Raw genomic sequence first — 13523 nt, 5'->3', positions numbered from 1 at the left:
ACAAATTCGTATGTAGGCTACCTGAAAGCGAGGTATTCTTATTGAACGCTCAGAAATTATTCAACAGAAGTTCTCTTCCCAGAGCGTTCACTCCGAAACTGGAGTCTGAGCAACCGCGGATCTCCACTAGCAGAGTCATTCGTAAATGTCCTCACGTGCATCAGTCTGAATGCCTCGATCGGTACTCACGTATAGGTGTTGTTACCCCTTGTATTCGAACAGAATTAAATATTCGACAACAATTTCGAACGGGGAAATATCGAATTGAATAGCAATGATTATTTGATTCATATTGAAAACTTCGAGTAGTCGTACACTCCTAAAGTAACTGTGGTATAAAGGTTATAAACAGGGGTAAGGTGCATCAGAAAGGCTGGCCAACGTTTCGATAGGAGGACCTATCTTCGTCAAAGATGGCGTCGTCGTCCTCGGCATGATAGTATTAAAGGCTTAGTAGAGTGACGTAACGTGCGGTTGTTGTCGGTGGTGGCTGGTTGCAAAGGGAGAGACTTCAAAGAGAATGAGAGTTGTCGCCTGACCTCTATAAGCGTGGTTCCTAAGACGAGGGGACAAGAGCGGGAGATAGGGAAGGCGGGAATAAAAGAGAAGAAAGAACTTGAAAATAATAAATAGAAGAAGACATTAAGAGGGAAAAAGGAACAAAAAAAGAAAAAGAAGGGCATGGGAGGGTGTTGGGGAAGCTAGAGGTTAGGGAGCATTCGCCATCTACCGCTGTATTATCTGCTTTTCGCTTGCCCCTCAGAGTGTGCTGTGGCCACGTGGTTGGCCAGATGGCATCCTTAGGGCGAGAGTTCCCTGGCAGCCGGCTGGACTCGTGACAATTTTCTGAGTGAAAGGTACACGAACCATGGCCACATCCGTCACTGGCGCAAAAGGCTATCCGTGCACTGGTGCAGTTATTCAAGTGCAATGGCCGGCCTGAGTAACGGTTTATAGTCCTGTGCATCCTCCTGCGTGCACGCAGCGTTGACTTTCACCCTATTTCCTTTTTCTCTACCCCCAAATATCCTTTGCCCCAACGTAGGGTAGCACACTGAATGCTCGTCAGGTTGACTTCCCCACCTTTCCTCTCCTTGCTTGCTCTCTATCGGCGCGAGAGGATATACAAGAAATGAGAATGTGCAAACGCAGTCAGTTGCCGCAATGCTGCCCTGCAGCAGACCTGAAGTACAATGTTCTTTGAAGGGATGCTCGAAGTGGTGCTTTCATAGCCGAACATGCTGACATTGTGTCTGTTACATGCAGATTGGTCAAAAGTTCGCTGCTGAACACTTCCAATGGGCACGTAGTTTTAAACTGGTTTTCTCCAACAGTATATATTCCAATATACTTACCAGCTGGCATATTGTTTTCTGAAGTTCTTACATCTTTAGCATGCAATGGGATTCCTGGAACAATCGAGCTTGCGGGTATTTTTAAAACTAATTCATAATTAGATACTTAGCCAATTTATTGGCACTGATACAGTGTCCAGCAACGTGTTTTATTGCGACGAGTGTAATGTGCTCGCATCTCGGTGTAGTTGCCGGCGTCCGAGTTCAGCACATCGCAGCGCGTTCGACTCAACGCTCTGAATTTCGATTGCGGCATTAACAGGTGCATCGTAAAGAGTCTCTCGTAGTGCGCTGAGCGGTTTGTGATAGCGACTGTCCGACTGTATTGAAGATACTTTACAGTAGGTACTTCCGTTGTTCTATCCCTTTCAGTTTCACTCACGCGCTCGTCTAATTTGGTTGAGAAATCAAATAGTTCTAAAAAACACGAAACAAGAGAAGAATATAGCAATAACGAAATAGAAATAATCAAGCCTTTAAAAATAGCTTAGAGTAATACTACGCGCTACATACTAAAACTTGACGTAAAGTTCCATATATATAGCTATCATGCGTAATGCTGAGTCAGTCGTAAAAGGATGCCCAGAACACGTACTCTACACCATCAACGGCATTATGAGCACTGAAGTTTTTCTGACACCTTCAGAGGCACAGCGGGCACAACGCAAGAGAAAGTACAAGGGAAAGGACGACTTCAGCGAACGTGGTAACTTTCGCTCTCCTTTGTTCTGTGTCCCGCACCGTCATAACCATCCTTCCCACGTCAATACGTTGCTGGCTTGCAGAATTACAGTCATTCTTATGACAACGAATAAAGAAACATCATTCAGGGGATTACGAGGTTATCTCTAAAACACATTTCGCATTCATTTCTGCGGTCGCGCAACAATCTAAGTCGAAGCTTTGCTTGATAACAACAACAGCGAATCAGCGCGACCTCTATCAGTACACTTCAATACGCACGACCTGTTGCGCTCCGCTCCGTCTCGCACTTTCGTTTCACGGTGGCGCTTTGTTAATGCGAAGAGACGGAACACAGCGGGGGAGCTGACGGAGGCACTCTTATGCGGCAGCTTGAGCTCCGAGGAGATTACGAACGCCCTGGGTTAGCCGGTGCGTGCCCGTTCGAGGGCCGCGCATCTTTATGAAAGCGCTTCCCGCATCTGACGTTGAGAGATCGCACCTTTCTCTGGCCGAGCTCCATCCGCTTCTTTATCGGGCTCAGGCACGCGCGCCCTTCTGCCCCTTTCCACATTCCTATGGTGCCGCGTTTGAAGCGCTCTTGTGCGCAAACATTTGTTTCCCGCAAAACAAGTTCCAGATTAAGGAACCGCAGGCTCCCTAGATCTGATGGCAGCGAGGAATACATGCGTTATACCCTAAAGCGCTGTTTAAATCAGAAAATTCTCTGGGAAAGAATGATTCCGGGCGGCAGCATAAAACATAGCGATAGCGTTTTCAAACTCAAAGCAGGGATAGGAGCACGAAAGACCGACGATTCTGCCGCGGTCGGGTTGGAGTTGGTGGTGTGCTCCACTCTGAAAACAGCACTGATTGCTCGGCGACTTGCTGAACTCATCGCTCAAAGCAGTCATCTCTGTGGGCTTCCCCGTTTCCACCGTCACTGGCCACTCACGCGAGCGTGGCATGCCGAAAAGCTTGGCGCAGCAAGGTGAAACGCAGACCGGGCTCAAGTGCGGTCGGCCGGACGTGCTCCGGACCAGGCGGCCCACGCTGTCAGGAAAACCTTGCCCAGGCTAAACGTAATACTGCCCGCAGCGCGGGCAGCACGCACGTGCCACGTCCTGGGCACACTCATATTTCGTAGCCGTGGTGCATCTGCGTGACAGCTCTTGGGACCCCCGGCCCGGTGCACGTGTGGCGCCCGTGTCCCTCGCCGAATTGCCGACATCGATTGGTCCGGGGCAGCGGGGCTACGCGCGCGGCGCGGCGAGGCGTGGACATCCTTTGCCGGAAACTCATCAGAACACTTTCGCCGCGCGTGGCGAGTAATCCGCTGTTTCACCCTCGGCCCGACCGGCCGTCGCTTTCTCCCTTTCGTCCAGCTGAAACAAGCCATCGATCCGCGCCACTGTGACAGCACGCTGCAGGAACTAAGTGCCACTGGGCGCTCCTCCTTTCAGCGCCTAAGCGACATCAAGGAATGGCTTCCTGTGTTCTTTCTGCGACGCGTGCTTTTTCTTACGCTGCAACTCTGTGCGTTCTTTGTTTCTTGTCTCGGAGAAGTAGCAGGTGGCAGAGGTCCGCACTTGAGCTACGACTAGAGCTTTCGCAATCATTCCGAAGGTTCTACGAAGGTTCTGTTTTTCAGCTTAGTTGTTTTTTCCCCCCTCTGGCCTATATAAAGCGCAGTAGGTTTCTGAGACTGGCTTTCAACGCATTCCGGCTTACTGAGCTCTGAGAAACAAAAGGAGGTAATGTACTTTTCCTCGCCTCACGCTGTTGCTTGTAGGGTAGATAAAGAAAAGCGACCGTTGGCAGCGGCAAACAGGTAGGTCCCAGAAGACGGCGCTTCTCTCTCTCTCTTTTTTGCAACAGCTCAGTGAAACAACTCGGTAGATGTAAGGTTAGGAGGTGCTGCGAGATTTGATTAGGCTGCATTACTCAAACGAATCAGAAGGATAAAGGAAATGACGCTATGTATAAAGAGGTGAAGGGAAAAAAGTAGTTAACGAAAGGAGGAAATATAGGATGTCCCACATAACTTGAGCCACACATCAAAAATATGCGAATGCCACCTAGCTGGACAGAATTAAAGTAATGTTGTTTGCCGTCGCTATGAGATACTCAGATTATTTTTTTTGCATTCCGCCTAAATACATAATTAGTCCTAAATAATTAATCAACTTATCAAATATTATAATTAGATGAAAGGTGTCAGTGAGAAAATTAGAGAGCAACATGAAAGACACCCGTTACCTCTTTCCGTTGCTCAATACGTGCTACATAAAAGTGTTCTTCTAAGAACGAAAGAAGCCCGCGAATACAAGAAAAATTGACGCGCGACTGGCCTCTCGAGGCACTTCGCGTGTATTCACGGCTTCTAGCACGCAGTGAGCGACAGAAAGTTGTATCGGGAGTCTTTCATATTGCTCTCCAATTTACGCAGTGACAATTTTCACCCAAATATAATATTTGAGAAGTTGATCAATTAATTAAGACTAATTATGTAAGTGGGCGGAATGCAAAAAATAATCTGAGTATGCGAGGAAATAAATGCACTGCGAGAAATCCAAGACAAGGACGTAGTAAGGGACATGGGAAAAGCGCTACGTTTCAACTGGATTTATTCTTCGTCGCTCGTCAATATACGTCTCTAGTCGCACATTCGCGAAAAATGTAATCATATTGTCACAACGACAGATTAAAGCAAGCCGCGCAAAAGCGCTTCTCACTATCCATTAAAGAAATAGATGTCACTTACGCAAGCCTTCCCTCTAAGAGATATATAGAAAGCTTCCATCAGCGCCTGGACAGCGGTAGCTTGGCTTTTACCCAAGATCTTTATTTTTTGGAAAGCAAGAACAAACATGCAAGCTTAAAAATGCGCAGGCAAATGCGCATTTTCTTTATTTTTATTTGAAAGTTCATGTTCCCTTGCACGACCGTTAACGCAACGTCCGGTCTGCCCAACATACGACTTTCCACAAGGTAGCGGAATCTCGTAGACAACGCCAACCGTGTATTTCACATACCCTCAAAGATGCTTTTTGCCGCAACCTCCGGGTTCTTTTTTCTTTTTTTTTTCAGGAGAGATTCTGGGGCAAAGCCCAGCCAGCTTGCGCCGGGCAGAAAAAACTGTCGGCACGCCTGCTCGCTACCTTTTTCAGGTTGTGGGATATGCGACGCACATATGGCAACTCTTCTGGATGACTCCTACATAGCCACCGGGTGTTCACCCTGGAACGGGCTGCTTTTGTTTCACGCGGAAGAACTTCTGAAATTGTCGTTACGGCCACGCAAGGGTATCCGGCATTAGCCAACATGCTTCGCGCAAGTGCGACTAGCGACATATATCGACGAGCGACGAAGAATAAAGGTAGTTGAAAGTGAGCGCTTGTCCGTGTCCCATACTGCGTCCTTGTGTTGAATTTCGCACAGTGCATTTATTCCTTCGCAGTATGAACCAACTCGCCCAACAACAAGTCTCAACTTATCCGAGTATCTCCAATACGACGGCAAACAGCATTACCTTGGTTTTGTCCAGCCAGGTGACGTTTGCATATTTTTGAAGTCTGGCTCAAGTTACGTCGGACACTCGATATAGGACTTGGCTTCTCCTCACCTGTTGAGACGAATACTGTTCGCTTAACCGGGTGTGCGCTAAAGCATTGTCTGTACATTTGAATCAACGTCGCCGAACGCTGGGACTGTAATTCGCGCTGGTTCGGCGCGATACATGTTCTTTTTTTTTTGCCAAACATCTTTATAAAAATTCGGCGAGCTCGAAAGAGCAGCGTTCCTTTTATTTGCTTTGTAAATAGTTCGTACACTTCAACACGATGGTTCCAGCATTCACAGTCCTCTGACAGGTGAAAAAGCTTGCGCAACTTTTTCGTAGGTTAGTGAATAGTGAGTGCTGTCGACCCCTGCGACAGGATGGAGAACGGTAACTGTTCTCGCGCGTGCGAGCAGGAACATGAGCGCATCGTTCAGCAGTAAAGCCTGTCATCGCGAGTCTGCGCTGCGCATTTGTGTTGGGGTTCGTGTGGAGCGCACGAAATGATCTCATGATCACAAGCGAAAGGTTTTTGGCATCGTTTTATGCGTAATATCGCCACACCTTCCTTCTGTTGCGTTCGAAAACGCACATAGGACGCCTCTGACATTCAAGTCCCCTCCTAACGAAAAAAATATAAACGAATAAAAACTAGGTTGCAAGAATGAAAAGCAACTGTAAAACTGCGAGTGCTAACCCAATCCTAGAATTACATAAGAACCGCAGTGCTGATTTCAAAAGTGGATCTTCCGTTGGTTTAAGCTTGTGGGTGCCAGGTATCTTCCCATCTGGCCATTTTGGCGAGATGGGAAGAGCCCCACACAGGGCAAATTACCTTCAGCCGTTACATCGCGTACTTGTAATCGCACACACAGATACAAACGCAGACACACAAACACTGATAGGCGCAAGCACGCACCCAAAACGAGAGCGACTGAGAGAGAGCGAATAAGAAAAGGAGCTATATTAGATCACCCTAGTGGCTCACCCCTTTACAAGCGTCGTGTCAAACCGAATGCCGCATTGACATTCGAAGCATTTTTTTGTACTTAAAGCAGTAGCTTAACCTCATCTCTGTTTAGCTTGAGAATATGTTTTCCACATTAGTTCCTTCCGCCACTTTAATCCATGGAAGTCAATAATAAATTATATTCTGCTACGCTCTGGTGCTATTGACGGATAAACTCATAACAATAAATTATGTTGAAGATGTGTATAGTTTGAGTCTTGGTTTCTTGATTTTAACTTGCCAATAGTACATACTTTTGCGGAGTAATAGAACCGAAAGTGTGGGGGCGCTACTATTTTTTCGTACTGACATGTTACTTACACCACCAGTAAAGTTCCCATCAAGGGCTGATTTCTAGTTTTCTAACATAATTTCAGCGAATTACTTTTTCATACCATATTGTTGCGAAGCCAGCCGTTTCCTGAACTGGCCGGCTAGTGCCAAAGAATGACCTACAGACGCAATGGAAGTTCCGAGAGCAGTTTATTAAATTGTCTACGTGCCCTTTGCCATGGTTGCGATACAGCCTTTCATGTGCATAAGCGATGCCGTTACAGGCTATACATCAGCGGCGAAAGAAGATTGCCGCGGAGGTGGTGGAGTGCCCGCAGGCGAGGCACAGTGCAGCGCTTCCTTTCCGAAAACGTGAACACAACTAAGAAAAAAAAAGCCCTCGCTACGGGTGTCAGAAGATACGCGAACGTGGTTGCTCCGCCAGAGCGGTAAAGGAATTATGTATCGATGGTAGTTGTGGCCGGCTGTCGAAAGTCTCGGTGCACGAAATGGAATCGGGAGTGGCGCGCCCGCATCGCTCTGAGCGACGGCCCTGCCGCGCACTTATGACGAGGGTAGGGGGCAGAGATGCCCTGAGGCGTCCAAGCGGCAACTGGCGCCCATTCGGGGATTGCGGTCAAGTTGCCGGGTCGGCGCAACAAGAGCGCACGTTGTTGCACGCCGGCGGACGTGCCGCCGGGCCACTAGCGCGGTCAGGGTAAACAGCGGAAGTCGTAGGACTGCACCCCTATTTTTTCTTTTTTTTTTTGCTCGCTGGCCAACTTTATTACTGACTGGGGTGGAAATAGCCCTAACCACCTGAAGAAGATTAAAGGGCATCCCCCTTCCCCCATGCCGCCCTATGTGTTTCCCTGAGGGCCTCTCGCTTTTTTACTGTGCTGGCTACATTTATTAGCGTCGGCGCCGGGGATGGCTAGTGCCGCCTGCTCTCGTCGGTCCTGCTGAAACCGCGCCAGTTGAGAGCTACGCGGCACTGACAATTTCGCTGCCGCCGCCGCGGATCCGCGCGATTACGTTTGTTGTGCCGGGCCACAGCTGTAGCTTTTGGGGCCCGTTACTTATTTACGTGCACCATGGGGCAGGCGCGAGAGCCACTCCGGTCTGCGTCCCTTCGCCGTCCACCAATTGCCCCCAGGAAACTCTGCTGGACCAAGAATTCTAACTGTAGCGTGCGCCCCGAGGCGCCCAATGTTCCTGACGGTGTCACTTAATTACCACTCCGGCAGCGTAAAAGAACTGACTTCTAAGGGACGCCTTGATGTGGCCACGTCGCCCCCGCAACTTTCGAGTCAGACGGCCGGCATTTCTTGGAGAAGGCACGCGCCGGAGTGTACGGCCACGCATCAACGCAGACGACGGCTCGCTTCTTGCTATCGATAAAGCAGTGAAAGGCCGCATTGGAATGCGAACACGGGTACAGGCGTAACCATTCTGCTTACTATGAGAAAACACGCTAAGAAAGGACAAATGGGAACAATTTGTGTTCCTGGAATTCAACATTTTGGCGCCCGTCCAATTTCTTTCTTGACGTGCGACTTTGGCCGCGAACAGCGATTCGCGCTGTGATAGAACGCCAAACAAGTTACCCATAAGATAAACAAGAAATGGAATTCGGGTTTCACCGGCACTGCTCATTTTCTACAAGTAAAGGTTACAATAAATAAATGCGCACTTCTTTTCACAAATGTGGCTTTACAAACATTCACTTGACTAGGGGAAAGAAAATGCATGCGCCGCATTCATCTTAGCTTTACTAAAAGCTCCAAGGAGCCAGGCTTTCATGCACCCACTCTGATTTCGGTGGAGCTGAATATATTTGTAAGCGCTCCATTTCATCGAATTGGAAGGGACTTTTAAAGTGAATGAAATGGAACGGGGCCAACTGGAGCAGATGTTCCGTGGGATAGAAATAACAAATGGAGCATTGTTCCGTCTCTCTCTCGTTCTGCTTTTCCTTTTTTCTTCTTTCTTCTTGTCGGTTCACCTATTGACTTATCTGGGTATTCATGGTAGCACACATCATTCTAAAATAAAGATAAAAAATACTCCACCAGGCTAGGAAAAATTTACCGGAGAAGTTATTTTATGCCATCGAGGTTCCAACCATTTTTCCGGAACTCCGACGAGTGACCCGCTGCTGTGACCGCTGCTGTGACCCGAAGGCTGGGCTTTCTTCTGCTACAAGAATGCCTAGCAGACAAAACACGCTTTACAGGAGAATCACGCGATATCTTGCGCCGCGGCCATCCATTTGTTTGCCCATCCTATTTACTGATAAAAGTTATTTTTTCTTCTCTACCTCGTTTATCGTAACTGTTCTCTACACCTACGAAAGTGCACTTATTGTAAGAGCAAACTAACAAAGGACACCTGTATGGATACTTCAATGTACGCACCCCTCATTTTATCATAGCAAACCGTTAGGGACATGTATAGCATCTAAATGACATTGTCATTAAAGACATGAACTAAGCGTAACGCAACTCCATGAACAATTGCGAATCTTAACGATAATGACGGTTTCTACACTCACCCGCTTTGCGCATTTTTCTAATCAGGCGCTGAGTGCGCTATATGAGCACAATATGAAAAACATGATGTTGACATAACACTGCTCCCTTTGTCTGTAAGGGTCTCTTCGTCTCTTTTACCGCGGTATATAATACGTATTACTATAAGTGCATACTATAATTAATATCTATAAGTAGGGAATTACACATACTTTGTATTTGTATGTTTGTTACTATGTGTTTATTACATTATTTTGAAAACCACTTCATCTTATGTTGTTCCAAGAACTAAAGCGATCGTTATTGCTTTGTGGTGCTTATTTTTAACAATGAGCATTTTGTTCCTGCTATTATTATTTTGTATAGTAATGTCCCCCTGGTATGGCCTTGTGCGACATAGGCTGTATTGTAAACATATAAATGATCTTAATATACGCACTTCAAGAGTGAGTTCAACAGTGATTTACTATATTCCTATTTCGAAACCAAATAACTTTTTATTCGTCGTTACAGCCTTGGAAAGTGATCTTTCTTGTTTTATTATTCGGAACGCTGCTCTCGCCGGAGCCATTGTTTCTCCTGCGTAAAAAGCTTTTTTTCAAAATAATGAAACGAATAACTAACTTACCGATTAATTAACTTGCTAATATTTATTAGTTTAGTTTTTTTGTTTCCCTGAGGTCTGAAGGAGTGTATGATCATGTGAGAATTTAATTATATCTGTGTCACAAAATTCTTTCGACAGTACGGTAGCGACAACCAATGACTGTTGAAATAATTGTTGAAAACCAGCTCCCATGACGGAGCCAATGTAGTTCGTGGATTTCAGTGGCACTCGGTTTCAGTACTCGTTGAAAAGGCGCCTGTTACCCAGGAATTACACAGCCGTTAAATACATTTGCGTAGTAGATATCTAGTTTGCTCTTAGCATCGTGTACCAACAAGTCCAGCACCAAACTCGCCTGTAGACATCTAATAGCAAAGGAAATCGACATTTGCTCGTTCTCCTTCTTAACAAAGCTGCCCGTTTTGTTTCAAGCAGCGCTGTCTCGGTGGCCTTGGGCCTCCCGTCCCTTGGCCGTGGCGGAGCTGGCGCCTACCGGCGGAATGACGCGCGTGGGCAACCAGACGAACAGCACGGACCCGGCAGCGGTCAACTCGCGCATCTTTGTGGGAAACCTGAACACGCACGTGGTCTCCAAGGAGGACGTGGAGCGGCTCTTCAAGCGCTACGGACGCATCATCGGCATCTCTATGCACAAGGGCTACGCCTTCGTCCAGTACACCGACACTTACGACGCGCGCAACGCGGTGCTTGGCGAGGACGGTCGCACCATAGCGGGCCAGATCCTCGGTAAGTGGTTCTCAGAATTCCTGTTCATCTACTTCTGTCTCACGCACGTCCCAAATCGTATATGGCTTGCCGTGACCAGAGCCCTTCGTGTCCTGCATCCTGCACCTGTGACGCACGCTAGCCGGTATGGGCGGCGACACTCTACTTTGCTAGAGGGAGGCAAAAGCTTCTTTTTATTCTGAAACGTATGCTACGCTTAATAGACGTGCACTGTGGAAGAGACGGACGAGATTCGCATAGCGTGTTATGTGTGTCTCGTCCGCTTCGCCTATTGTCCACGTCTATTAAAAGCCAATGTGCTCTTTACTGTGCTCAACTAACGCGCGCTACTAGCTGTGTTGACCAACTTGATTTCATTCTTCTCGTACAGGCTTCGACATGTAACGTCGCAGTCTCATCATTCGGGCCATTGCCCCACATAAACGCTCTCAAGTCTAAACATTTGCCCGAATTCGTTGTACGAGCAGTGGGCAAACTAATGTAAGCGTTCTCTAGGCATTGCCATTCATAACCAGGAAACTACGTCCACTCTTTGAATCTTTCTATGTTCGTGCATTTTGTTAGAACACATGTATCAGCGTCATTTAGGCTCTTTCTAATTGAACGAGGCTGTAAGGAAAGGCAGGGACATGTAACAGGCTAAACATCTAAGCAATACGAAGAGAGAATGAAAAGTGTTCCAGAAATAAGGCGTTGGAACGTACATTTTAGGAAAAGGAAAACAAACGTAGAAGACTAATGTATAAAAGCAGTTTCTCATGCTGCGATTTTACTAATTTATATCAATAAAACACTGTCAACTCGTTGTTTTGATGACCCCAATTTTAACGCACCACTGACGGGCGTTTACGTCTGGCTAATTAAGTTATGGTCAAACGCGCATAGCCGCAGAGGCTGTCAAGAGAACTGGAATTCTATTATTACCCACATTTTCTTATGATTTCATAGAGTAGTATATGATATGTACGCCATTAGTGGCCCATTTTTGTTAATGTACCATTGGAACAAAGTGGAAAGAAGCCATTAAACAAGTATTTTTTTGCTTCATCATCATCATCATCAGCCTAGTTACGCCCACTGCAGGGCAAAGGCCTCTCCCATACTTCTCCAACTACCCCGGTCATGTACTAATTGTGGCCATGTTGTCCCTGCAAACGTCTTAATGTCATCCGCCCACCTAACTTTCTGCCGCCCCCTACTACGCTTCCCTTCCCTTGGAATCCAGTCCGTAACCCTTAATGACCATCGGTTATCTTCCCTCCTCATTACATGTCCGGCCCATGCCCATTTCTTTTTCTTGATTTCAACTAAGATGTCATTTACCCGCGTTTGTTCCCTCATCCAATCTGCTCTTTTCTTATCCCTTAACGTTACACCTATCATTCTTCTTTCCATAGCTCGTTGCGTCGTCCTCAATTTCAGCAGAACCCTTTTCGTAAGCCTCCAGGTTTCTGCCCCGTAGGTGAGTACTGGTAAGACACAGCTGTTATACACTTTCCTCTTGAGGGATAGTGGCAACCTGCTGTTCATGATTTGAGAATGCCTGCCAAACGCACCCCAGCCCATTCTTATTCTTCTGGTTATTTCAGTCTCATGATCCGGATCCGTGGTCACTACCTGTCCTAAGTAGATGTATTCCCTTACCACTTGCAGTGCCTCGCTACCTATCGTAAACTGCTGTTCTCTTCCGAGACTGTTAAACATTACTTTAGTTTTCTGTAGATTAATTTTCAGACCCACCCTTCTGCTTTGCCTCTCCAGGTCAGTGAGCATGCATTACAATTGGTCTCCTGAGTTACTAAGCAAGGCAATATCATCAGCGAATCGCAAGTTGCTAAGGTATTCTCCATCAACTTTTATCCCCAATTCTTCCCACTCCAGGTCTCTGAATACCTCCTGTAAACATGCTGTGAATAGCATTGGGGATATCGTATCTCCCTGTCTGACGCCTTTCTTTATTGGGATTTTGTTGCTTTCTTTGTGGAGGATTACGGTGGCTGTGGAACTGCTATAGATAGCTTCCAGTATCTTTACATATGGCTCATCTACACCCTGATTCCGTAGTGCCTTCATGACTGCTGAGGTTTCGACTGAATCAAATGCTTTTTCGTAATCAATGAAGGCTATATATAAGGGTTGGTTATATTCCGCACATTTCTCTATCACCTGATTGATAGTGTGAATATGGTCTATTGTTGAGTAGCCTTTACGGAATCCTGCCTGGTCCTTTGGTTGACAGAAGTCTAAGGTACTCCCGATTCTATTTGCGATTACCTTAGTAAATACTTTGTCGGCAACGGACAGTAAGCTGATCGGTCTATAATTTTTCAAGTCTTTTTTTGCTTAGTTCACTTAAAATCCAACCAGGTATCAAGGGCACTTATTGCTGAATGAGAAATTTTTTTCAGATATTGGTTTTAAATGTCGCTTATAATTGCACTATATTGCCAATGATGATAGTGTCTTTTCCGAGGAAGCCCGGCGCTAACGACGAGGTTTACCAAAAATGAATATAAGGATAGAATGAAAGCAAGAACACGAAAAGCAGGGAGGTCAACAAGAGGAGTGTTCGCTTTGAAACACTACACTGGTGGTAAGGAAACAGAAGGAGAAAAACGGGGAGAGTGTAAACACCGCGCACTAGCACGAGGAGGCACAGGATGACTATAAATGGTTACTCAGGCCGGTGCGCTTCCAGAAATGCACTAGTGACGGAATAGCTGATGGCTGAAATTGACGTTTATGAACGCTTTTTTCTTAC

At 46.6% G+C, this 13523-nt stretch overlaps 1 protein-coding gene across 1 annotated transcript in view; it reads left to right on the top strand.

Moving 5' to 3' along the window:
- Window positions 1-13523, top strand: part of LOC126545441 (uncharacterized) — a 265594-nt gene that overhangs the window by 44690 nt on the left and 207381 nt on the right. The window contains exon 2 of the mRNA XM_050193317.3: window positions 10451-10762. Coding sequence (XP_050049274.1) covers window positions 10516-10762 — 247 coding nt within the window. The 5' untranslated portion in view covers window positions 10451-10515. The remainder of the gene's footprint in view (window positions 1-10450; window positions 10763-13523) is intronic.

Source organism: Dermacentor andersoni, chromosome 1 (assembly GCF_023375885.2).
Source record: "Dermacentor andersoni chromosome 1, qqDerAnde1_hic_scaffold, whole genome shotgun sequence".
Classification (NCBI taxonomy): Eukaryota; Metazoa; Arthropoda; class Arachnida; order Ixodida; family Ixodidae; genus Dermacentor; species Dermacentor andersoni.
This window is presented reverse-complemented; position numbering and strand designations above follow the sequence as displayed.